General features: G+C 36.8%; 1 protein-coding gene, 1 long non-coding RNA gene and 1 other non-coding gene across 3 annotated transcripts in view; 2 read left to right on the forward strand and 1 right to left on the reverse strand.

Moving 5' to 3' along the window:
* FAM184A (family with sequence similarity 184 member A) overlaps positions 1–27,333 on the forward strand; it is a 120,836-nt gene that overhangs the window by 81,523 nt on the left and 11,980 nt on the right. Inside the window, exons 10-14 of the mRNA XM_012450065.3 lie at positions 15,324–15,536; positions 16,139–16,292; positions 23,369–23,496; positions 24,194–24,378; positions 24,822–24,968. Of these exons, the coding sequence (XP_012305488.2) occupies positions 15,324–15,536; positions 16,139–16,292; positions 23,369–23,496; positions 24,194–24,378; positions 24,822–24,968 (827 nt within the window). The remainder of the gene's footprint in view (positions 1–15,323; positions 15,537–16,138; positions 16,293–23,368; positions 23,497–24,193; positions 24,379–24,821; positions 24,969–27,333) is intronic.
* The window catches only part of LOC135268335 (uncharacterized), a 105,299-nt gene that overhangs the window by 26,415 nt on the left and 51,551 nt on the right, over positions 1–27,333 (reverse strand). The window lies entirely within an intron of this gene.
* On the forward strand, positions 2,670–2,776 carry LOC135268469 (U6 spliceosomal RNA). The gene has a single exon (XR_010336787.1). It is a non-coding gene; the product is annotated as a U6 spliceosomal RNA (small nuclear RNA).

Below are 27,333 nucleotides of genomic sequence, written 5' to 3' on the forward strand. Positions count from 1 at the left end.
TAAGAGAAGTCAGCAGACCAGAAGAACAGCATTCTGAGCAGAGGGGGTAGTGTGTGCAAAGCCCCTGAGGAAGCCGTGATGAAACTTTTATTCTAGGGAGTGAGAGCTAGGAAGCTGGAGAGGTAGGCAGGGTCAGATCACTCCAGGCTTTCTTTGCCTTGTTAGGGATGTGAGACTTTATCCAAAGAGTGGTGAACTGTTTGTTGAAGGGCTTTGATTAGGAGGGTGAAATAGTAAAATATTACGATTAAAAACTCTAGCTGCAGTATGGAGAATAGATTAGGGTGGAACAAGCTAGGTGTCACTCAATGAACATTGTTTTCCCCTTAGAAGCCTTCCTGTGTTCAGATATATATTTTTAGGACAAATAGTATATTTTCTTTTTAGTAATCTTAAAATTTTCTCTTTACTGCTTGTATCATTATTAGAGAGGAGAGAATTAAATCAGAGAGTAGCAAAAACTAACTCAGTGTTGAGTTCATATCATTCGTTAAGTCTTTGAATAAACATTTATTAATCATTTACCCTGTGTCAGGCACCAATTTGAATGCAGAATGTGACTAAGACAGGCTTCTGTCCTCTAAAAGCTTACAATTCAATGGATTTCAGTATATATATAACACGTTTGCAAATTACAAGCATGTAAAACCTTGTCCTATTTTCTAAATGATTAAACCGAGGTTTAGAACAGTAAGATAACTAACACTATTGTTTTATATGTACAGAGTGCTAAATTTCTAATTAAGCACCAACTTTTTTTAGTTATTGTAAATTTTCTTCCTCACTTATCTGAAAGTCTCATCATATCTATCCTTCAAGAATAGAATTCCTGAAATACATTCAATAAGCTTTCTATGTTGAAGTCTCCAAGTCTTCTCAGTTGAAAAGTCTCTCTTAAGGCTCTTTTTGTGAATCTTAGAACTTAACAAGAGACTTAAGATGCTTTAAAAAAAATCGGCTATTATATAGGCCATCTTTTTGTTAATATGGATCTTCCTCGTATAAAATGCTTCCCAAATAAATATTTTTACATACGACTGTTTAGTTTATCTAGTATTTCTTTAAGCAGACACAGTGTCTTCGTTTGGGCTGCTATAATAGAATACCATAGATTGGGGGCTTATAAAACAAAATTCATTAATTAAAATTTATTTTATATTTTTTTGAGATAGGATCTTGCTCTGTATCTCAGGCTGGAGTGCAGTGGTACAATCGTGGCTCACCGTGGTCTTGACCTCCTGAGGTCAAGTGAGTCTCCCAGCTCAGACTCCTGAGTAGCTGGCACTCCAGGTACATGCCACCATGCCAGCTAATTTTATTTTTATTTTTATTTTTTATAGCAACAGGGTCTCACTTTATTGCCCAGGCTGGTCTTGAACTTGTCAGCTCAAGCAGTCCTCCTGCCTTGGCCTTCCAAAGTGCTGGGATTACAGGCATGAGCCACTGTGCCTGCCACAACAGAAATTTATTTCTCACAGTTCTGGATTTTGGGAAGTTCAAGATTAAGGTGCCAGCAGAGTTGGTGTCTGATGAGGTCCTGCTTCTTGGTTCATAGACAGCTGTCTTCTTAGTATGTCCTCACATAGTAAAAGGACCAAGGGAGCTCTCTGGGATTTCTTTATAAGGGCATTAAACCCATTCACCACGGCTCTGCCTTCATCAACTAATCACCTACCAAAGGCTGCACTTGCTATTACCCTCACATTGGAGGTTAGGTTTTCAACACATGAATTTGGGGCTAGGGGAACACATTCAGTCCACAGCACTTAGGGATCTCAACCAGTCTGTGGTTGAAAACCATCCATATGTCTTTCCTTTACTTCCCATGTAATCCTTTAATCCTGTTTATTCCACCTCCAAAACATATCCCAGCTCTATTTGCTTTCATCTCCTCCTAGTAAACACTAGTCCAAGCCACTATTACCAAGGTCTCTCTCTTGTCTGTCCTCACCAATTTCACTTTTCTTACAGCACTCAAAGTGATCTTTCATGATGGGAATCAGATCATGCCACTCCCCTGCTTAAAGTCCTCTGAGGGGGCACCCCATTGAATCCAGGTTGTTATTCTGACTCCCAGTGTCCTACTAAATCTTAAGCCAGCTGGCCCCTATGTGTATCTCTGGTGTCCTTTCAGCCAACTGTCCCCCACTAACACTCCCCTCTTCCACACCCACTTACTTCCAGCTTGCTTTCACCTTCAGGGACTTTGTGCTAGCTGATCCACTTGCCAGGTACTCTCTCTCCAAAGTCATCTCCTAGTTGGCTTCTGTATTGACCCTAGTTTAAATGTTAAACTTCTAAAATATCTTTTCTAGCTGGGCATGGTGGCTCACACCTATAATCCTAGCACTTGAGGAGGCCGAGGTGGGTAGATCACTTGAGGTCAGAAGTTCACGTCCAGCCAACATGGTGAAACCTTGTCTCTACTAAAACAAAAAATTAGCCAGTCCCAGCTACTCAGGAGGCGAGGCAGGAGAATCACTTGAACCCAGGAGGCAGAGGTTGCAGAGAGCCGAGATGGTGCCATTGCACTCAGCCTGGGCGACAGAGCAAAACTTCATCTCAAAAAAAAAATTTTTTTAATTAAAAAATAAAATATCTTTTCTTACCATCAACTCTATCTCCTCCAGTCATTCCTTATCACACCAAACTTTTTAAAAATAATACTTGTGCTAGCTTCGGCAGCACATATACTAAAATTGGAACGATACAGAGAAGATTAGCATGGCCCCTGCGCAAGGATGACATGCAAATTCGTGAAGCGTTCCATATTTTTAACACTAGAAGGAAACCTAGGCAAAACCATTCAGGACATAGGCGTAGGCAAGGACTTTATGACCAAAACACCAAAAGCATTGGCAACAAAAGCCAAAATAGACAAATGGGACCTAATCAAACTCCACAGCTTCTGCACGGCAAAAGAAACAGTCAATAGAGTGAATCGGCAACCAACAGAATGGGAAAAAATTTTCCAGCTTACCCGTCTGACAAAGGGCTGATATCCAGAATTTACAACGAGCTAAAAAAGATTTACAAGAAAAAAACAAGCCCATTCAAAAATGGGCGAAGGATATGAACAGATACTTTACAAAAGAAGACATACATGAGGCCAACAAACACATGAAAAAATGCTCATCATCACTGGTCATTAGAGAAATGCAAATCAAAACTACATTGAGATACCATCTCACGCCAGTTAGAATGGCGATCATTAAAAAATCTGGAGACAACAGATGCTGGAGAGGATGTGGAGAAATAGAAACACTTTTACAATGTTGGTGGGAGTGTAAATTAGTTCAACCACTGTGGAAAACAGTGTGGTGATTCCTCAAGGACCTAGAAATAGAAATTCCATTTGACCCAGCAATCCCATTACTGGGCATATATCCAAAAGATTATAAATCGTTCTACTATAAGGACACATGCACACGAATGTTCATTGCAGCACAGTTTACAATAGCAAAGACCTGGAACCAACCCAAATGCCCATTGATGATAGACTGGACAGGAAAAATGTGGCACATATACACCATGGAATATTATGCAGCCATTAAAAACGAGGAGTTCGCATCCTTTGTAGGGACATGGATGAACCTGGAAACCATCATTCTCAGCAAACTGACACAAGAACACAAAATCAAACACCACATGTTCTCACTCATAGGCGGGTGTTGAACAAGGAGAACACATGGACACAGGGAGGGGAGCACTATACATGGGGGTCTGTTGCGGGGGAGTGGGGGGGACAGCAGGGGGGTGGGGAGTTGGGGAGGGATAGCATGGAGAGAAATGCCAGATATAGGTGAAGGGGAGGAAGGCAGCAAATCACACTGCCACGTATGCACCTATGCAACAACCTTGCATGTTTTTCACATGTACCCCAAAACCTAAAATGCAATAATAAATAAATAAATAAATAAAAATAATACTTGACCGGGCGTGGTAGCTCATGCCTGTAATCCTAGCACTTTGGGAGCCGAGGCAGGTGGATCACCTGAGGTTGGGAGTTCGAGATGAGCCTGGCCAACATAGTGAAATCCTGTCTCTACTAAAAATACAAAAATTAGCTGAGTTTCATAGCATGCACCTGTAATCCCAGCTACTCGGGAGGCTGAGGCAGGAGAATCGCTTGAACTCAGTGGGGTGGACTTCAAACTCGGAACTCATTAGCCGAAATAGTGCCACTGTATTCCAGCTGGCCTGGTGACGGAGTGAGACTCCATCTCAAAAAAAAAAAAAAAATCGTAATACTACCATTTTCTTTTCCTCATTTCTTTATTTTCATGTTTGTTTTACTGTTTTATTCAACTCTGTATCTCACACTGCACTTAAGATGTTTTCTGGAACATAATAGTACTCTAACTTGCTTTTTTTTTTTTTTTGAGACGGAGTCTCACTCTGTTGCCCACATTGGCAGTGGTGCAATCTCGGTTCAGCACAACCTCCGCCACCTGGTTCAAGCGATTCTCCTGCCTTAGCCTCCCAAGTACCTTTGGCTGGGATTACAGGCATGCACCATGACTCCTGGCTAACTTTTTCTGTATTTTTAGTAGAGGAAGGGTTTCGCTATGTTGGCCAGGCTGGTCTCGAACTCCTGATTTCAAGTGGTCTGCTTGTCTCGGCCTCCCAAAGTGTGATTATAGGCATGGGCCACCATGCCTGTCCTAATTAGTATTTTTAAATGAAAAATTAAAGCTTACTTCAGTTATATATTAATCAACAGTGGTATTGCCACTCAGCAGCACTACTTGTGCCTTTACTAATTGCCATGCCAGATCTGTGATATAAGCTCACTTGAGGTCATAGCTTAGGCACTGTACCTATTGGATTCAATATTTCCATGGCCTGCAACTGTGTGTGGACAGAGGTAGTGACCATATGAGTTTAGATTTCAAATGTTCAAATATATTTATGTCATATAAAGCCCAAAATCTATACCTAGGGAAGGGATGATCCAGCATGTCACTCTGATTTTGGCATATTCTAATTTATCAAATAATTCAAGAATCTTAAATAACATACATATTTTGTCTGATGACACCTTAAAGAGTGAAAATAAAATTTATTTCCTAAGTAAATGTTATAAATTTCAGGTTAACTTCTAGTACTAGCACATCAGTTCTAAGAAATAAAAAGATGTAAAAATACTACAACTACAAGTTCTTCCAGTTTTCTTAAGTTTTGTGAGTGAAGTCTGGAGAAGTTAAGTCTCTCATTATTATATAAAGAATAATATGAGTATGAGAAAGAATAAAGAAAAAAGTAAAATTAGCTAGTGATGTATATAAAAGTGTGAGAAAGTTGAGATTAAAATAATTACAGAAAATTAATCTTTTTGTCTCACCTTATATTTGCAACTTTAGTAAGTTATGGAATATCTTAGTCTAAGTTATTAGTAAAAAATTATTTTTCAATAAAAACTATCTTTAGATTGTGTCACTTCAAGAAATAATTACTGTATGCAAAAAATGAAAATAAAAGGTGTGTAACTACATTCCAGTAACACTTAATTTATGAAAACAAAATAATATTTCATTTTATCTGAAAATTAGCAATATAAATTTAAAATATTATTTTGTATTTTTGGAAGGTAATAAAATGAGGTGATTACAAATGAAATTATATTTTCATTTCCCCACATATTAGGAGGGGGTGTGTAGGTTTTTCCAATGGTTTAGCACATAAAATCATGTCCAGAATAAAAACCATGTTAAAGAAATTTTTCCATTTAAATTAACAATGTAAATTAAAAATGTTATTTTGTATTTTTGGAAGGTAAAAAAAATGAGGTGATTGAAAATGAAATTACATATTCTTTTCCCCCCATATTAGGAGGGAGGGGTATGTAGGCTTTTCCAATGGTTTATCACTTACAATTTCAATGAATTTCTGAAAAATGAGCTTATGTTGTAAATAATTTTGCCAAATATATCCTTGAAAATAGGATTAAAAAGATACAAGGGTGTCTCTTCTTTCTTCCCCCCAGTATAAAACCAGGTTATTATTAAATCTTTAATTTCTAGTGATTATCTCATATTTATTTCTGGCTCCCAAATTATATGGTCAATTAAGTTAGTGTTGTGGTTTTCATCTGCTCATTTCTCTTAAGAGAAATCTCCCACAAACCTACAGCAAAGTGGGTGTAATGCTTTGAATAGTTATATTGTAGATTTCTGGGAGGAATTTAAAACACTAATATCCCCTCTGGGTCCCTCAATAACCGTCAATTTTTAAACTGAACTCTGATTTATATGGCCTCGCCTTTTGTAGTTTGCACAGGTAAGTCTGCAAGCCCAGAGACATATCAGACATTGTTTTAAGGGACTGTAGATAATTTAGACTGTGTGTCTTTAATTTCTGTTTGTTTAATTTGTTTCTTAGAACTGTTTTCAACTTTTCTCTTGAGCACATTATAATTAATGTTCTGCATTTTACTCTTCCTTCTTATCCCTCTTTCTTTCACTTAGTTGATTTCTGAATGTTTCCCTTTATTCCTGTGATCTTTTCTTCATAGCGGCACTCTCTGGGTGAAGCTTTGCATAAATCTATCAACAATGTAAGTGAGCGGCACTTACAATTTGTACACAGGGCATGTTGCACTTTTCATTTTGCATAAACAACATCACTGCTTTAAAGCTTTGACTTACATAAAAAATACTGTTTGGCATTCAATAAGATATGTTTTGTATATGGGTAATAAAAGCTTCTAACTTTCAGTCATTCATTTGTGTATATGCATACATCTACCACATGTATTAATAAGCATTTATTTATTATAAAGCCAATTGACATTTTACATCTCAGAGATAAATTTCATTATTTTTATGTTTACTTTGGAAGATACAGTAATATTTTTGAAAAACTATTAACTAGTTGATTCATAAAATGGAAATAAATGTAAAAATTTATTTTGTCAAATTAGTTTATTTTTTGAAAAAGTAGCATTAGTGACGTCTTTGTTTAAAAGTATCAGATGGTTATGGAGGTTTATGGGATTTAGAACATATTGTTTCATCTGTTGATAATTATAACAATGTTATAACTATGTTATAATTATGAACAGATGAAAAGCAAAATGGAGTAAATCCCTTTCCTAAGAATTGACAAAGTGATCACTTTTTTCTTACATTCACTCAAGCATGCAGAAATTCATCTTCAAAATAATATGCCACTTAACACTCATTTTAAAACTTTTTTCTTTATATATGATGAGAAAAAAATGATATTTATTTTCACACCAAACCCATACTCAACTTGTCCTTTAAAATTCGATTACAGAGAATTGAACATTGTTGAATATTTTTCTTGATGTCCTAAGGCAGGAGTCAGCAAACTTTTCTGTAAAGGGCCAAATATTAAATACTATTAGCTTTGTGGGCCGGACAGTTTCTGTGGCAGAAACTCTATGCTGTTGTAGTGTGACAATACATATAGACATTATGTAAATGAATGGTTGTGGCTACATTCCAGTAACACTTAATTTATGAAAACAGACTGTAGTTTTCATAAAAGCTGACAGACTAATGCCAGCTCTAGAGAAATCAAAGCCTTGAGTCTAGTGATGTCCTGTGATATTCTGATACTTCTGGAGTGAAACTATTTTATACTACCCCTTTATGTTTTTTCTATTATGCAAGAAAACTTTTACCTACTTTTCATATTCAGCCTTTTTTCTATGTAAAAAGTAATTAAAATATACAAATACATTTAGCAGCATTTTCTTTCATCTCTTTTAAAAGAGAGAGAGAAGCAGCAAACATTTATCTCAGTGTTGCTGAAATAGGCTAATATTTAGAAATTCTTTATAGCAGTCACATGGAACATGTTACAAATTTTGGCATGATAGCTCTGTCAATACAGATATTTTGACATATGTGCTAATTGGGATAGAAATAAGAACCCAAATAGGATATTATTATTTTTCAAATGAATTGAATTGTACTTTAGAATATTTGTGACAGCATAGTCACATTTTCCTTAATAGTTGTACTTTTTGTTCATTAAACAAAAACCACCTATTGAAATTGCCTGTTAATAACTGGAATGAAAATGCCCTTGATTCGTCTCCTACAAAAAGCATAAAAGGGGTTGGTAACACAATGAAATCCGTATTTACTTAATTATCTTTTATAACATTATAGTCATTGAGGATCACCTTTTCACTCTGTCATCATCCACAACAAAACATGTGTTGTGCTCTGCAGGATGAGCATCCGCCCACCCCCTCTGCACATGATGTGTACCCCAGCTTTCCATGTAAGAGTTCAGTGCTTAGCACATTCAAAATCAAGTGACTGTATAGATACTTTCCAGTTCGTTTTAGTTATTAATAAGAGGATTATTGGGGGCATGTTCCACAAATATCTTAAGAATGTTAAGAAACCTGGTAGTTCTTTTTTTTTTTTTTTTAAGGATTCTTTTAAAAATATTTTTCTTTTATTGTTATTATTATACTTTAATTTCTGAGATCCATATGCTGAACATGCAGGTTTGTTACATAGGTATACATGTGCCATGGTGATTTGCTGCACCCATCAACTCATCATCTACATTAGGTATTTCTTCTAATACTTCCCTCCCCTTGCTCCCCAGCCCCTGACAGGCCCCAGTATGTGATGCTCCCCCCAGTGTGTCCATGTGTTCTCATTGTTCAGTTTCCACTTATCAGTAATGTGGTGTTTGGTTTTCTGTTCCTGTGTTAGTTTGCTGAGAATCATGGTTTCCAGCTTCATCCATGTCCTTGCAAAGGACATAAACTCATTCTTTTTTATTGCTGCATGGTATTCCATGGTATATATGTGCCACATTTTCTTTATCCAGTCTATCATTGATGAGCACGTGGGTTGGTTCCAAGTCCTTGCTATTGTGAATAGTGTGGCAGTAAACATACATGTGCATGTGTCTTTATAGTAGAATGATTTATAATCCCTTGGGCATATACCCAGTAATGGGATTGCTGGGTCAAATGGTATTTCTGGTTCTAGATCCTTGAAGAATCGCCACACTGTCTTCCACAATCATTGAACTAATTTACACTCCTACCAACAGTGTAAAATCATTCCTATTTCTCCACATCCTCTCCAGCATCTGTTGTTTGCTGACTTTTTAATGATTGACATTCTAACTGGTGTGAGATGGTATCTCATTGTGGTTTTGATTTGCATTTCTCTAATGACCAGTGATGATGAGCTTTTTTTCATGTTTGTTGGACACATAAATGTCTTCTTTTGAGAAGTGTCTGTTCATATCCTTTGCCCACTTTGTGATGGGGTTGTTTGTTTTTTTCTTGTATATTTGTTTAAGTTCTTTGTAGATTCTGGTTATAAGCCCTTTGTCAGATGTATAGATTGCAAAAATTTTCTCCCATTCTGTAGGTGGTCTATTCACTCTGATGATAGTTTTTTTATGCTGTGCAAAAGCTCTTTAGTTAAATTAGATCCCATTTATCAATTCTGACTTTTGTTGCCATTGCTTTCGGTGTTTTAGTCATGAAGTCTTTGCCCATGCCTATGTCCTGAATGTGGTGGTTCTTAATAATAAACTCAGTTTATACATCTTAGAAAATATAGAAAAAAAGCAATTCTGAATTTTTCTCAAAATGACCATAATTCCAGCTTAAATTTACTTTTCTTAGTCTCTTCAGTAATAGCAAATTAGTGATTAAAGAGGAAAAATAAATCATAGAATTAAAATATTTGAGCACCTTTACATTTTACATGAGTACTTATGTAAATCATTGACATAATAATAAGTTATTCTTACTGTCCTCTACTAAGCCTAGGTTAACAGTTTTTTTCCTGAGATCTGCTCAGACTGATAGGCTAGCAGTTTTTAATGCTTTATATATTTGAAAGGATTGGAATTAATACCCTAGAATTAGATTACTTTCTTGTCCCAGTCATAATTTATCTGTAGGTGTTACGAGAGGGGCTTACCTTCTAGGGATTTCCATTTAATCCCTGAACAAACTCAGTTGTTTAGGCCAACTGGGAAGAAAGGAAAGAGGGAGAACGGCTGTTGGAGAATTGAGGGACAGTGCTAGCTGTAGGAAGTCTATGTAGTCATTAAAAAGAATGGATCATATCTAAATATCCTGAGTACCTTATAAACGCCACTTTGAAAGGAAGGGAAAAAAGTACAAAAACACAAACTCACTGGCCCCTGTAGTGGAAAAATTATTAAACATCATTAAATAAATTCCTCGGCATACTCTTCTTGGAGGAAGCTACATAATGTTGAGTGTGTGAAAACCACCTCATCCACATCTGCAGGTCAGGACAGCCTTGTGGTTTCACATTTGAAGTCGTTTTTATTTCTCTCTGTGATACATACAGGATGCCTGTCCCCATCAGCTGCCCCAGGGTTCTCTGTTTTAGCTACTGTGGACATTGAGCACTGATCTTTTGAGGTGTGCCCTGGAGCCTCCGTAACTTTTGTATATAAGGCATAGCCAGCTTTATGTCAGATCATGACATATATTTTACATTTGGTGAAAATCATCCAGCCATTTACACATGATCTAGGTAAGAAAGCAAAAGAAAACAAAACAGAGAATTATATCAAAAGAGACCTAAGTCATTACAGTCTACAGTAATGCATACCAAAATATTAGCATCAGTTACTTTTAGGGATTGGGATTTGGTGAGGAAAGGGAATGAAGGAAACTTTGCCTTTTATTTATATGTTCCTGCATTTTAAAAATTTTCACAATGAACCACTTTTTACCTTGATAAATAGGAATAAACATATCTTAGGCAGCCTGGGCCCAATTCCAGACCTACTAAATCAGAATCTCAAGGAATCAGGGCATAGGCAACTATCTTTATGAAAATCTACAGAGATGATTCTGATACACAGCCAGGTTTGAGAATCACAGACTACATTTAACTATCTCAAGACATGCTTTATTTTGAGGATATAGCATTTGTATATTTTCTGTATTCTTTTATTTCGGTAACAAGACTCTAATGGTTTTTGAAGAAAAAAACATCAATATTGCATCAAAAACCAATGTTAGTAAGATGTACATAATTAATGACACGTCTCATATTGACATTCTGTCACACCCAGCACCTCAGAGTTGAAGTTTCAGTTTTTGTTTTGAGGGAGTTCCTCCACAAACATCATTATAGAGGTGCAGAATCTTTGTGAAACTGCTCTGTAAAAAGTAGGCCGGGCACAGTGGCTCATTCCTGTAATCCCAGCACTTTTGGAGGCTGAGACAGGAGGGTCACTTGAGCCCAAGAGTTAAAGACTAGCCTGGACAACAGAGTGATTCCTCATCTCTACAAATAATTTAAAATTAGCTGGGCATGATAGTGCATGTCTCTGGTACCAGCTGCTTAGGAGGCTGAGGTGGGAGAATCACTTGAGCCTGGGTGATTGAGGCTGCAGTGAGCCACGATTGTGCCACTGTACTCTGGCCTCGGCAACAGAGTAAAGTCCTGTCTCAGAAAAAAGAAGTAAAGCTTTCCTTTCTTAAAAAAAAAAAAAAGTATCCATATAGTTTTAATTTTAATTTTTTCTTTTTGATATTTTTATAAAACTTTAAATACTCCATTTTAAAAAATACTGTAAAACTTTGTTTTCAAAAAGACAATCGTTTTTTAATTGGTAAAGACAGAAGGTAGCAATTAATATCAATGCAGTTTGACCTTTAAAATTGTCTCTAAAATATCTGGCACCTATCAACCAGTAGAATATATTATATATTCCATATCTAAATTGCTGTGCTAAGAATTTAAAAACTAAAGATTAAATTATTTTCTGAAATAAAGATTTGCTTTAGTTTATTTAAACAAATAAGAAAAATTTTTAAATTTTAACAAATGTATAGAAACTAATACCATGTACTACATAATTTGAATATAATATATAGTTTGAAGCAACTACTTGTTCTTATTCTTTATTCAACACATGCCTTTCTAGATATTCTGTAATTCTGTGATAAAAGTATTTATCACGATTGCCTAAACCTTTTAATGCAGAGGGCTTTTTTTTTTCTTTTCTTCTGAGTTAAAGAAGTTTTACGTTAATATGTATTTCTTTTGAGTATATTAAACTCAGCTGTTTAAATTATAGCTATAAAAATTAGTTCACTTTACATTGCTTTGCTCATTCTTTGTCTTTTAAAGTGCCATGTAATTTTCATGCTGAATAAAGGCCATTTATTGCAATTCTACTAATTTATTTTTAAAAAGAACAGAATAAATTTTGATGCTGCATTGCATGATTAAGATTTTCTGCATATAATTCACATTACTGTCTTGAGCATGAATTCAAAGATTTTAGATGGCCTTATTATTTTGATGTGCTTTCAAAGTTAAGAATATAAAATATCTAAGTATATTTCAGCAGCACTAAATTGCATGATATTTTTCTGCATATAGTTTATATTATTTTCTTGAGTGTAGATACAAAGATTAATCACATATCCTAAGATGGAAAGTACTATTTTGGAGTTCTTTCAAGGTAAAGTATGTTACAATGTAAAATATTTAAGTGTATTTTTGGTGGCGAAATTTAAAACTGTAGATTATAAATGTGTAACTGTTATGTACTGTGGTACTTCCAATCATGCACTTTAAATATTGTATTTCTTCATAAGTTTCATCTGCTAATAGTTCAAATGCAAGTCAAATTAACCCATGAGGGATCTATCGATTCAGCAAACTTTTGAAGTAGGTATGGCAGAAAATAAGATACACCACTGTGAGCTGATTGATTTCCTACTAATTGAAGTGCACACGCAGTTTGGGGTAGGGATCCAGGGCCACTGCTAGCCTATATGGCACCTTTGTGCAAAGAAAAGCATGTCCATTCTTTTTGGATGGACACAGATCTGTACCGGGGTAGATAGCTTGGTGAGCAGAATGCTCGGTAGATTTTAATCTCCACTTGGTCAGGTGCCAAGTAATAGCTTTGAGAATATCATCATTCTGCATGTAACACAGCCTTTCCAACTCTCCCATATACATTTCAACAAGTTATCCTCAGAAACATGAAAGGCAATCACCATGGCTCCCCATGCTCAGGCTGGGACTAGGGTTGAACTTCCAAATAGAGTGGGCAGGTGCCTTCTTTATTTCAAGAATCAACTTGCTGGGAAGAGAATTGCTCTACCAGTTACAAATCAGGGTTCACAAATGCCTATTTTTGTATCTATTACCCTTTTATGGTTTAGTTTTTCATTCTGGGCTGTCTTTAATATTTATTCTGCTTTTCATTGCATAAAATGGTGAGAAGTCACATGGTATAATTTATCTTACAGCTGTGGCTGTGACATTCTCTTTAAAATTTATTTATTTATTTTGAGACAGAGTTTTGCTCTCGTTGCCCAGGCTGGAGTGCAGTGGCGTGATCTCGGCTCACTACGACCTCTGCCTCCTGGGTTCAAGTGATTCTCCTGCCCCAGCCTCCTGAGTAGCTGGGATTACAGATGTGCACCACCATGCCTAGCTAATATTTTGTATTTTTAGTAGAGACAGGGTTTCATCATGTTGGCCAGGCTGGTCTTGAATTCCTGACCTCAGGTGATCCACCCACCTTGGCCTCCCAAAGTGCAGGGATTACAGGCGCGAGTCACGGCGCCTGGCCGCTGTGATATTCTTAGGTGCATTTCACATTTGCAGGATTTATTTCAATCTGTATATCATGGGTGCTGTTGCCATTTAGAAGTATAAGGGGTTGCATATCCGGAATCAAAGGGTTGTAGTTCCACCTTGGCTCCAAAACTTTAAAATAACCTCTGAAACCTTAGGTTTTTATAGAAATTAATAAGTGAAATTCATAAAGTTTGAACAAGTAGAGTCACTTCTTTGGAAATACATTAAAACAGATTAAACCTAGATTGTATTGTTTCTCACCAGTGCTTGACTATTTCGATAAAGCCATATGCTAACCTTTATAACTAACTCTGGTTTATAACTTTGTCCAGAACCCTTCTGGAAGGCTAATTATCACCCTACGCTCACTACAGTCTGTGACTGTTCCTGCCACTTTTTAAAGGGATATGGCGGCATGGCGGCTTGCTTCGGACTTTTCCTTTTTCCAGTTAATGGTTCTTTCCTCCTTTCTTGTTTTGTATGTCTGGTGATTCCCCACACTTTCTCTTTCTTTCCCAGGTACCTTTCTTTGTGAGACATGTGAGGCAACTTATGTCTGCCTTCCATCAATCGAAAGAGTCTTTTCCCATTTACAAAAACCTACTTTAAAGTTTCCTCTTCTCACTGGCTTTTTTGGCCATGGATACTCTTTTACCAGTATATAAAAGCATAGAGTGATTTAGGTTGCTTATGGAACACATTTTACAACTTTGTATCTGGTTCTCCTAAGTTTCTCTAAGATTTAGACTTCTTTTAGAATACAGTTATGTAATTTTAAGTTACTCTATCCTGTGTATGAGAATAGGAAAAGGTCAGTTAAATGGTTTTATCAAATGCATATATGAACATGTATAATATATACATATATATGTGTTTTATATTTTTATTCTTACCAAAATACTTAATTCTAAGTATATTAAGACATATGGAAGTGATACAGACATATTAAGGCTGATGTCTGTTTTCAAAAGGAGTGACAAATCAGTTTTCCATAGTGAAAGAAAAGCACCTGACATTGTTATAATGGCTGAATAAAAGATTGTGGGATGTTTGAGACATTTTAAAAACTTAAAGGTTTTCAAGACCTTTGAGTTAAATAAAAAATAAAAAAATTTACATAAGGATTGTAAATTATAAACTGATACATCCTTTAAAGAGTAGGTTTTTAATTCTCAAATAATCTTAGCTAAAATTTGTTGAATGCTTACTACATGCCTGAGTCTGTCCAAAGTGAACTATATGTAGTAACAGCCTGGTGAGGTGTTGATACTAACAAGTGACAGAGCTAGGATATTAACTCAGAGCTCACAGTCCTAACTATTTCACTTTGCTACTTTACAAATAAGTGGTTTAACTATTAATACTCTTTATTCGAAGTGACTATAACCTAATGAATATGTTAGTTTTCTTGTGTTTTTATTTCATATTATGAATTTTTATTGCAACATAACAGGTGTTCACTGTATTCTAAATGTGAGCTGCAATCTTCTTTAGACAGTCTATAAACAATATAACTAAACTGTCTATTTTCAGAATAATTACAGAAAGTAAAATTTTAAATGATGGTATTAGTTATTTGTATGATAATATTTTAAGTGGAAACATTAAGGCAATTATTTTACTATCATTAATATCCTTAAAATGCTTTTCTTCCTTTGATGGGTGTTTGTGAACCATCTCTTATATTTATTCTTCATTGTGTACTGTTCTGGGGCGTAGATTTCCTTGCTGAAACAGAATCTGGAGATGCAGCTTTCCCAGTCTCAGACTTCTTTGCAGCAACTGCAAGCCCAGTTTACACAAGAACGACAGCGGCTTACACAAGAGCTTGAAGAATTAGAGGGGCAACACCAGCAAAGACAGAAATCATTAAAAGAAGCACATGTCCTTGCATTTCAAACTATGGAGGAGGAAAAGGAAAAGGAGCAAAGAGTAAGTTTTATGTGACATACGTTCAAATGTAATCCAATAATCTAATAATAATTAGTTTTCAAATTTTTAAGATTTTTTTTTTCTATTTTTTGAGACAGGGTCTCGCTCTGTCACCCAGGCTGAGGTGCAGTCTCACTGCAGTCTCGACCTCCTAGACTGGTGATTTTCCCACCTCAGTCTGTTGAGTGGCTGGGACTATAGGTGCACACCACCATGCCTGGGTAATTTTTTAAATTTTTTGTAGAAATGGTCTCACAATGTTGCCCAGGCTGGTCTTGAATCTGGGGCTCAAGTAATCCTTCCACCTTATCCTCCCAGATTGCTGGGATTACAGGTGTGAGCCACTGTGCCCAGGCCATTCAATATATCGACAGAATACATCGAATCAAACTGGTTTCACGATGATTCATTTATTCTACTGAAATGACCCTAATGATTTTTTTCAAATGTTGATTATCTTATATCTAGTTTTCCTGAAAATGAACAAAAACATCTTGTATTTCTTAAATAATAACTGAGTTTTAGTAACTATTTTCTATTTTGTTTGCGTTTTCCTACCTATATTCTAGCATAATAATTTGAATTTGTTTGTCCTGTTCTAGGCTCTTGAAAATCATTTACAACAGAAGCATTCTGCAGAGCTTCAATCATTAAAAGATGCACACAGAGAGTCAATGGAGGGCTTCCGGATAGAAATGGAACAGGAACTTCAGACTCTTCGGTTTGAGTTAGAAGATGAAGGAAAGGCTATGCTTGGTACTTTGAAAAGATTACAATCTTGTCATATTCACCTGTACATTCTTAACATTTTTAAAATTTAACATAAAATCAAGTTTTATTTTATAATTTTGAAACATCTAGATGAATATCTTAGTGTACTGTGTATTTTATTTGAAGTTACCAGATGGAGAGGCAAGTAAGATGGATTAGAATAGGCAGGAGACAAACAGTAAAGTGAGTTCCCCTCAGCTCTCTCTGTACTGCAGCTATGCAAGCAACACCACTGGTACTCTGATCTGTCCTCTTTGGACTAAGTGGAGTCAGGACATTGAGGTGGTCCAGAAATCAGTCACTGCCCAATAGAAAGGCCACATGGAGCCACATGTCCTTAGACTACATAGTCGTATGGTTTTTTCCACTTCATGATTTTGTTTTAATGAGAAAAGTCAGGATTAGGTCTGACTTTTCTGTTGAGGTATATACCTCAACATTTGCACAGGCACTGAGGTATATACCTCAAAATTTATTTGAGATTTTTACCTATGAGGTGTTCACATCATTATTTTTTATAGGTAGATAAGTTGAGTTTTGAAGAAAAACTGTATATATATTTAAAGATTTGTTTTTGGTTTTGTTTTTCAATTCAATAACTTTTTATTCTTACCATCTTATTTTTCTTTCTGTTTGCCTTTATTCCAAATTCTCCTAATATTTTTAACATCTTGTCATGCTTCAGTGGCACACGCTTTCCAAGTCATTATTTGGAGCAAAGAAGACTGAAATGTTAACTATATTTTGGGCCTCAAAGGGAAAGCCATCTGACTCTGTTTCTCATCTATAATGTTGCTGGGAATCCCAGACCAAGTCGTTAAAGTTCTCCTCTTCCTCCTTTAAAAGCCACTATGACGGTTAGCATGAAAATCAAGTGTAGACATTTGTCAAAGATTTGTGAAAAACGTAGTCATGTGCTAGAGACTGCTGAACAAGGAGAATTAAAAAATGAACTACTGTCTTGTCTTTTCACAGGGATTATAGTCAAAGGTAGAGTTGGCTTTTATGGAAATGTGGCCAAAAGGGAATACACATGTTCCACAGCTTTGTGAAGACAGGCAAAAACAGTCCAAGTGTTGGAACTATTGTTGTTTAGTTCATTGAAACATGGTCCACTAAACATAATTTAAATATGTCTTTGTTGGCCAGGTGTGGTGGCTCACACTTGTAATCCCAGCACTTTGGGAAGCCAAGGCAGGTGGATCACCTGAGGTTAGGAGTTTGAGACCAGCCTGACCAACATGGTGAAACTCTTGTCTCTACTAAAAATACAAAATTAGCCAGGCGTGGTGGTGCATGCCTGTAATCCCAGCTACTTTGGAGGCTGAGGCAGGAGAATCGCTTGAACCTGGTGGGTGGAGGTTGCAGTGAGCCAAGATCATGCCATTGCATTGCAGTGTGGGCAACAAGAGCAAAACTCCAACTCAAAATAAATAAATAAATAAATAAATAAGTCTTTGTTGACAAAAGTTTTGGGTCTTTAAAAAAAATTTTATTTTGACCGGGCGCGGTGGCTCAAGCCTGTAATCCCAGCACTTTGGGAGGCCGAGGCGGGTGGATCACGAGGTCAAGAGATCGAGACCATCCTGGTCAACATGGTGAAACCCCGTCTCTACTAATACAAAAAATTAGCTGGGCACGGTGGCGCGTGCCTGTAATCCCAGCTACTCAGGAGGCTGAGGCAGGAGAATTGCCTGAACCCAGGAGGCGGAGATTGCGGTGAGCCGAGATCGCGCCATTGCACTCCAGCCTGGGTATCAAGAGCGAAACTCCGTCTCAAAAAAAAAAAAAAAAAATTTTTATTTTGAAATAATTGTAGATTCACATGCAGTTTTAAGAAATAATATAAAGAGATCTCTTAAACCAGTTCCCCCAACACCTTGCAAAACTATGGTACAGTATCACAACTGGCATGTTAAAGATACTGTCAAGATTCAGAACATTTTCATCACCATGAAGATGCCTCATGTTGTCATTTCTTGCCACACCTGTCTTCCCAGTCCTCACCTCCTATAACACCTGACAACCATTACCTTGTTCATTTCTATAATTTTGTCAGGTTAAGAATGCTCTAATTTTGGGCTGGGCGCAGTGGCTCACACCTGTAATCCCAGCACTTTGGGAGGCTGAGGCAGGAGGATTACAAGGTCAAGAGTTCGAGACCATCTTGGCCAATATGGTGAAACCCCATCTCTATTTAAAAAATACAAAAATTAGCTGGGTGTGGTGGCGCATGCCTGTAGTCTTGGCTACTCAGGAGGCTGAGGCGGGAGAATCGCTTGAACCTGGGAGGCAGAGGTTGCAGTGAATCGAGATTGTGCCATCGCACTCCAGCCTGAACAACACAGTGAGACTCCATCTCAGAAAGAAAGAAAGAAAGAAAAAAGAATGCTCTAATTCTATACATAGAATCATACAATAATTAACCTTTTTGGGAGAAGGGATAGAGTCTTGCTCTGTCGCCCAGGTTAGGAGTGCAGTGATAATCTCAGTTCACTGCAACCTCTGCCTCCCAGGTTCAAGCGATCCTCCTGTCTCAGCCTCCTAAGTAGCTGGGACTATAAGCATGTGCTGTCACCCCCAGCTAATTTTTGTATTTTTTGTAGGCAGAGTTTCACCATGTTGCCCAAGCTGGTCTTTAACTCCAGGCCTCAAATGATCTGTGGGTCTCAGCCTTCCAAAGTGCTGGGATTACAGGTGTGAACCGCCACGCCCAGTAGTATTTAACATGTAGAGGTTGGCTTTTTTTCACTCAGCATAATTCTCTGAAGTTATCCAGGTTATTGTGTGTATCAATAGTTTGTTTCTTTTTATTGCCAAGTAGTAGTCTATGGTATTGTTCCACCATAGTTTGTTTTACCCATTTAAGATCACCTGTGCTTTTAGTTCTTAGCTGTTACAAATAAAGCTGCTATAAACATTCATATACAAATTTCATATAAACATAAGGTTTTATTTCTCTGGGAAGGTGCCCAGGAGTGCGGCTGCTGGGTCATATGGCAGTTGCATGTGTAGTTTTGTAACAAACTGCCAAACTTTTTCTAGAGTGACTGTACCATTTTACATCCCTACTAGCATCATATAAATTTTGCTCACATCCTCACCAACTTTTGATGTTGCCATTATATTTTGTCCTTTCTGATAGGAGTATAGTGATAACTCATTCTGTTTTTTTTTTTTTTTTAGATGGAATCTTGCTCTGTTGCCAGGCTGGAGTGCAGTGGTGCAATCTCGGCTCACTGCAACCTCCGCCTCCTGGGTTCAAGCGATTCTTCTGCTTCAGCCTCCCAAGTAGCTGGGACCACAGGCGTGTGCCACCATGCCCGGCTAATTTTTGTATTTTTAGTAGAGACAGAGTTTTACCATGTTGGCCAGGATGGTCTCGATTTCTTGACCTCATGATCTGCCCACCTCGGCCTCCCAAAGTGCTGGGATTACAGGCGTGAGCCACTGCACCAAGCCAACTCATTCTGGTTTTAATTTGCATTTCCCTAATGGCTAATGATACTGAACATTTTTCATGTGCTCATTTGCCATTTGTATATCTTCTTTCTAAGAGGATTGTTTACATTTTTACTGTTGTGTTTTAAGAGTTGTTTAGATATTATAGATACTAGTCCTTTGTTGGGATCCTTCAATTCCACATTTGTCCCCATAATTTCATTAAAACTACTCTCCTTGAGGTCACCACTGAACTTTGAACTTCCAAATCCAAAATGTTCTCACTTACTAGCTTTCATCTTATTTGCCCTATTGTCAACATTTGAGCCCTTTGACCACAACCTCCTTGAATATTTTTCCTTGGTTTTCATAATAATATAGTATACTTACTATATTCCTACTTTTCTGATCTCTACTCTTTCATCTCAATATACTGTCCTGTTTCCACATGCATCCATCAAATATTAGTATTTCCCAGTATTCAGCTCTATCTTAGTTTGTTTTCTGTTGCTATAACAGAATACCACAAACTGGCTAACTTATAAAGGAAAGAGGTTTACTTGACTCATGATTCTGCAGGCTGAGAAGTCTAAGGTCAGGTGGCTGGCCATGTCTGGTGAGGGCCTTGTGCTGCTTCATAGCTTGGTAGAAAAGTGGAAGCAGAGAGAGGGCCTGAGCACTAGAAAAAAAAGGGACTGGAGCTTCTATGCTTGCCAACCATTCCTGCAAGAAAGCCATTAATCCCTCCTAATGACCTAATCACCTCTTAAAGGACCTGCCTCCCAATAGTGTCACAATGGCAGTCAAATTTCAACATGTGTTTCAGAGGGGAGAAACCATATTAAACCATAGTAAGCCCCCAGCCTTCTGGTCTCTTTTTCAGTCTTCAGCCTTTTCTTGGTTTATTGCATCCACATCCATGGTTGCAACCACCATCTATGTGCTGGTGATTCCACATACGCTTTTCTAGACCAAACTTCTTTTCTTGTACCTTGGATTTCTATTTCTTATGCATTGTTAGACAGATACTCTGACTTACACTCAACATTTAAAAATATGAATTCACCATCTCCCATAGTCCAAAATGTGTTTATATTCCTGTACCTCCTACTCTAATTAATGGTATCACTGTTTACCCACTTGACAAAACCAGGAAAATGGGAGTCACATTTGACTTTTTTCTTTTTCTTTTTCTTTTTTTGAGACGGAGTCTCCCTCTGTGTAGGAATACAGTCGTGCCATCTCAGCTCACTGCAACCTCTGCCTCCCAGGTTCAAGCAGTTCAGTCGTGCCATCTCAGCTCACTGCAACCTCTGCCTCCCAGGTTCAAGCAGTTCTGCCTCAGCCTCCCAGGTAGCTGGGATTACAGAAGCCTGCCACCACACCTGGCTACTTCTTGTATTTTTAGTAGACAGGGGATTTCACCATCTTGGTCAGGCTGGTCTCGAACTCCTGACTTCAGGTGATCCACCTGCTTCATCCTCCCAAAGTGTTGAGATTACAGGTGTGAGCCACTGTGCCCGGCTGACTTTTTTTCTTTCACTGCCACATCCTGTTACTCCCTCTTCTTAAACATTTATTTTATTTGTTTCCTCTTCTTTAGTCCTCTGCCATACTTAGATTTTGGTTGTATCATTTCATACCTGGATTATTGCCATAACCTTGCAGATCTCCTTTCCTGTGGTACATTCTCTAGACTCCAGTCATGGTAAACTTTGTAATGCTCAAATCTCAACCATATGACAACCCACTTCAAATCTTTCAGTGAATCCTCATGTCCTACCTTAGTGTGTGTCATGGTTTCCCGCTGAAGAAGCCCTTAACACCAGGGGAAACAACTTAGGCTTTACATGGTGGTCTCAAGAGAAGCCTGAATTGGCTAGCTACAAGCACAACTTGTCTTTGAAGTCGCATGTTTTCACGTAAAATTTATAAATGTGTATTTTACTCACTTAAATCTCTGTTTATGTAATATCTAATTAATGGATTTTCCAAAAATCTTCAAGTAAAATTCATGTTTCAGAAGATGATCATGTGTATTCTCCAAGTTCGTTCACGCATACCACTACACACATATCCCAGTTTGAGAACTGTGAGCCTTAGGTTAAAATGAAAAGCATTTTGTACTAAAACTTTCTCCCTCTAGGTTCCATTTTTTTCCCAGTATGATCATGTGCACTGTGGCTTCCTGCCATACCAACCCTCTTAGAGTTTGCCAGACAGACCAGGTTCTTTCTGCTTTTATATATGGTATCCCTTCCTCCTGAATGCATTTTCCTTCTCTACTTGGAGAACTCCGACCCTGTCTTTCAAACAGTTACTGTGACAATTCCCTTCCCCAGTTTCCCTTTCCTAGAAAATTTGGGTTCTTGCATTAACTGTGCTTTTATCATACCTAATAGTCGTCATCTCTGGTATCCTACTTAGTTTTCTGGCATAATGTCTTCCCCTCAACCCTGTGCAGTTATGAAGATTCTGTCGTATTTCATTCTCCCTTACAATAGTGCCTGGCATTCAATAAATGTTTATAGACTGTATGAAATAATCCCAAACTCAAATGAAGATGATGACCTTTAGATCACTAAAAACATTGACCAACCAGGCTCCTTTAGGGATATTATTGAAGAATTCTCATTTGGGTGAGAAGTTGCCTCCTAAATATTTGTTATGGTACTATTAAACTCTAAAATTTTATTCTTGTTTTTATTTTTTTGAAACAGAGTCTCTGTCGCCCAGGCTGGAGTGCAATGGTGTGACCTTGGCTCACTACAATGTCCGCCTCCCGGATTCGTGCACTTCTTCTGTCTTAGCCTCCTGAGTAGCTGGGATTATAGGCACCCGTCACCACACCCAGCTAATTTTTTTGTATTTTTAGTAGAGACGAGTTTCACCATGTTGGCAAGGCTGGTCTTGAACTCCTGACCTCAGGTGATCCAACTGCCTCAGCCTTCCAAAGTGCTGGGATTGCAGGTGTGAGCCACCGCCCCGGCCGAATTCTATTCTAATAGTGAAAGAGATGAGTTAAAAATACATCATCTCCATTAGCACTTTACCTGCATACTGAAAGCATGTGAGCACAGTGGCTCACGCCTGTAATCCCAGCACTTTGGGAGGCAAAGGGGGGTGGATTATGAGGTCAGGAGTTCAAGTCCAGCCTGACCAACATGGTGAAACCCTGTCTTTACTAAAAATAAAAAAATTAGCTGGGTATGGTGGCATGTGTCTGTAATCCCAACTACTCAGGAAGCTGAGGGAGGAGAATCACTTGAACCCGGTAGGCAGAGGTTGCAGTGAGCTGAGATCATGCCACTGCACTCCAGCCTCAGCAACAGAGTGAGACTCTGTCTCAAAACAAAACAAAACAAATTTGATCCACCCAGACATTTGAAATTTTTTATATCCTTATCAAAGCTAGATTAACTTTACATTCATGATAGTATATTGTAGTCTACAATATTTAAATTTGTGATAGTTTATAATCTAGTAGTAATTTAATGGACATATATAAGTATTTTAATTTTTAAAATAATATATTTTGACTTCAATAATTTTTATCTAAAGTATTGATAAAATTTTTTAAATGTGCCAAGCTTTTTTTTTTTTTTGCCTTGCAATTCCAGCTTCCTTGCGCTCAGAACTCAACCATCAGCATGCAGCTGCAATTGATTTGTTACGGCATAATCATCATCAAGAATTGGCAGCTGCTAAAATAGAATTAGAGAGAAGCATAGACATCAGCAGAAGACAGGTAAGTAGGAGTATTCTGTACTCTGATTTCTTAAATATGAATAGATTGAATGTTCATAATTTTCTGAAAATTATTTTGTAGTAACTCTTATATTCACTAGCGATCACATTCTATTTATGTTGAAGAGCTTTATTTTATTTTTGTATTTATTCAAGACAGGGTCTCACTTTGTCACTGAGGCTGGAGTGGAGTGGCATGATCACAGAAAGGAGCTTAACTGTCAGATAACTGCTAGAGCAGCACTAAACTAAGTCTGCTTTCTAAGCCATGGGATGTGTGTGCTTTAGGAGGCCTATTAGATGCACATTCTTTTTAGATTATAGGCAATGGTGCCACAATTATTCTTCAAAATCATATAAAACTTACTGAGAATGTAAGAGCCCTGTGTTCTAGTCTCAACTCAGCCACTGATTATAAATCATCTTTGGGTGTTGGTTTTCTCATCTATAAAATGAAGGAGATGTCTTTGATCTTTTGGGTTCCTTATAACCTGACGTCATTGAAGCTATATTCATATACATCTTATATGTATGGAAAGCGGAGAGGCCTTGAGGTTTTCTCATTTCAGCAGTTTGCTTTTGAAGAAGCAATGTCAGAATGATTACATTTGACATTCGAGTATGTCATTTTCTTCCCCACAGATAAACACAGAAATCAAATATGTAGAAAACTTCTAAAAAGTACTTGTTTTTTACAGAGTAAGGAGCACATGTGTAGAATAACAGATTTACAAGACGAATTAAGACACAGAGAGCATCACATCTCTGAATTGGATAAGGAGGTTCAGCACCTTCATGAGAATATAAGTGCCCTAACCAAAGAACTGGAATTTAAGGGGAAAGAAATTCTTAGAATACGAAGTGAATCTAACCAACAGATGAGGTATGCCATTAGTTACAACAGAAAGAATATGCAATGTGATCTGAAAAACTGTTGTGCTGATATTTAGTAATCTATGCCTATTTTTGTGACTAGACGGCCTTTCTAGTAAAATATTGAAGACCACTTTTTACTTTACTTGATGACTATATTATAATGTAGAACACAGATGAAATGTTTATATCCTGAATGATGTACCTGTATTCATTGGAAATTGTATATAATTAACTGAAATCTTTTAAAAATGTTATTTGAAAAAGCATTAAAGGAGACAACTTTAACAAAGCCACAAGTTTATAGCAGAAAGTAAGTAGCTTAATTTAGGCTGTTTACATTAATTTTCTATATATTATACCAAAAACCATTTCAAATCTGGTAGAATAATAGAAAGTTTTGAAAGCTTGACTTCAGAATAACATTTTCTTAACTAAAAATAAATTAAACAGGTTGCATGAACAAGATTTAAACAAGAGGCTTGAAAAAGAGTTGGATGTCATGACAGCAGACCACCTCAGAGAGAAAAATATCATGCGGGCAGATTTTAATAAGACTAACGAGCTACTCAAGGAAATAAATGCAGCTTTACAAGTGTCGTAAGTTATATTATATGAGAAAATTCATATGTGGATAATAAATTTAGGACTGCTGAGTTTAACCTCAGATTAGCGTATTTTGACTCTAATAAAAAGGATACTTTAAAAAGAAAATTTTAGTGCTGTGTTACAGATGGTATTTCCAGTGCTGTATGTTCTTTAATTAGGATGAGCCAGTTGAATGATGATGTTTTATCAACTGAGACTGCAACAGTTCTGCTCGAACAGTACTTATCTAAAGAATGTCCCTTAGGATCATGAACTATCATGCCATGGTCAAAACTGAAACTATGGATATTATATGTTACGTAAAAAGAATATATAGTGAACAATAGGACTATTATGATCCTATATACACACTAATAATGTATATTTTACAAAAATATGAAAATATTTTAACAAATGCCAACTTTTAATAGTAATGGTTTCCTCAAGAGAATGGATTAAGAGGTACCAGAGATGAGAAAGAGCAGACTTTCTTTTTATGTACTCTACTTACATATTGTTGAAATTTCTACAACAAGCATTTAATCATCTTATGATTTTAAAAATCAGTAAAGGAAAAGCATTACACATAAAGTTTCTACTCATATATAGTAACTACAATATTGTTAAAACCAAAATTTGTAATTCTTATTTAATGTTCTTTGAAAACATTTAATAACTCCTTTCCTAGATACTTATAATACTTATAAACTGATATAGTTAATACAGTTTCTACTCAGTCCATCTCTGTGGCCTAAACCCTGGTCCAATATAAGTTATTTCAGAATTAATCTATTCTAAGCTGCTGCTAATAATTTATTCACCTTTAGTCTCTCCTCTTCCAATCAAATATATATATCCACATACTTCATTAAAGTCACAGTTAGTGACTAATGCCATTATCCTTCATGTCAAAGTCAAATGTAAACTTGTAGCTCCCATGTGCCTTATTCTACATCATGCAACATCAATGCTTATTCCTTATTCCATCTACTGTCTTTTTATCAGTCTAGTGGATTTTCTTGGTTTCCTGTGTTATCCTCTACAGTCTAGAATAACCTCCTATGTTGTTACTGTTTAAGTATTATCCTCAAATCTAAAAATTATTTTCTTTTATGTCATTTATGTGACCAATTTCACAATAAAGATTGTTACATACATAGGTACCACCACCACACATACATAGACACACACATATTCACTTAAGCCACAGCAGAAAAAGGTCCCCAGTGGTTATTTACTTGAGTATGCCCTAAGATGAGTTGCTCTTTCTGATGGACATATTCAGAATCTTCATGTTAGTTAAGCACCCTACAAATGTTTCATGAATGAATTTTATGATTCTTTCCCCATCATATTTACCACTTTTTGAAGTTGCCTTTAAATGGTGAGGAGCTTATGTTACTTCCCTGATCACTCTGATTTTGGTGTTTGCTGTTATTAAATCCTTTTGGGCCTCATAACCTCATACTTTTGCAGAAATGATGTACAATAGACCTCAGTTCCTTGGCTATCATTTTTCCTGGCCTCAGAGACTGAAATCTTGGCATCCCCTACTTCATTCTCTGAAAAATCATGGTCACATAAAGAATAACATCAGTCTGTGTGTCTTGTCTCCTTAGGAACATTAATTTACAAAGAGTAATGGTGTGTCCTTGTTTTCGCTTTACTCTGTCTCATATGGTTTTGCATATTATGAATCTTCAGTAGGTAGCAAATAACTTAGTTTTTTATTTTATGATCATTTTTAATAATTGAAGAATTATTTACCTTTAAGTAAAATACCTGCTTTTCTAGACCCTCCTTTCACTTTATGCTTCTACTTGGGTCCATGCTAACCAACCATGCTTCTTTTTTCACCAGAAACCTACTGCCAGCATGTAATTACTTTCTAGCTTTAGGTGTTTACTCCTTTAGTTAAAAACAAACACGTATCAAATTTATTTTCAACCAGCACTGTCCAATAGATTGTCTGTGATAATGAAAATATTTTGTATCCGCTCTGTCCAGGTTAGTAGCTTCTAGCCAAAAATGGCTATTGAACACAAACTGTGGTTAGCATAACTGAAGAACTGAATTTTTAAATTTCATTTAATTTAAATGTAAATAGCCATATGCAGACTAATGGCTACAGTGTTAGAAAGCATAGTTTTAGATAATTGGTTGTTTCTGTTCCATATCTTTAAATGCAGCCTGCTTGGATCTGCTGAATGGTTTGGATTTAGGCAGATAGTGACCAGGGAGAGTTAGTTCCAACTTATGAAGCTGTGGGAAACAATATATGAATTGTTCCCACCCTGTTCCAGAGGACTAGGGGATTCTATTGAGTTCCTTATCAGCTGCACCTTGGCTTTAAAACTCTGAAATCAGAAGAGTCTTG

This window comes from Aotus nancymaae, unplaced genomic scaffold (assembly GCF_030222135.1).
Source record: "Aotus nancymaae isolate 86718 unplaced genomic scaffold, 86718_ANA_hifiasm-v0.15.2.pri h1tg000040l, whole genome shotgun sequence".
NCBI classification, from domain to species: domain Eukaryota; kingdom Metazoa; phylum Chordata; class Mammalia; order Primates; family Aotidae; genus Aotus; species Aotus nancymaae.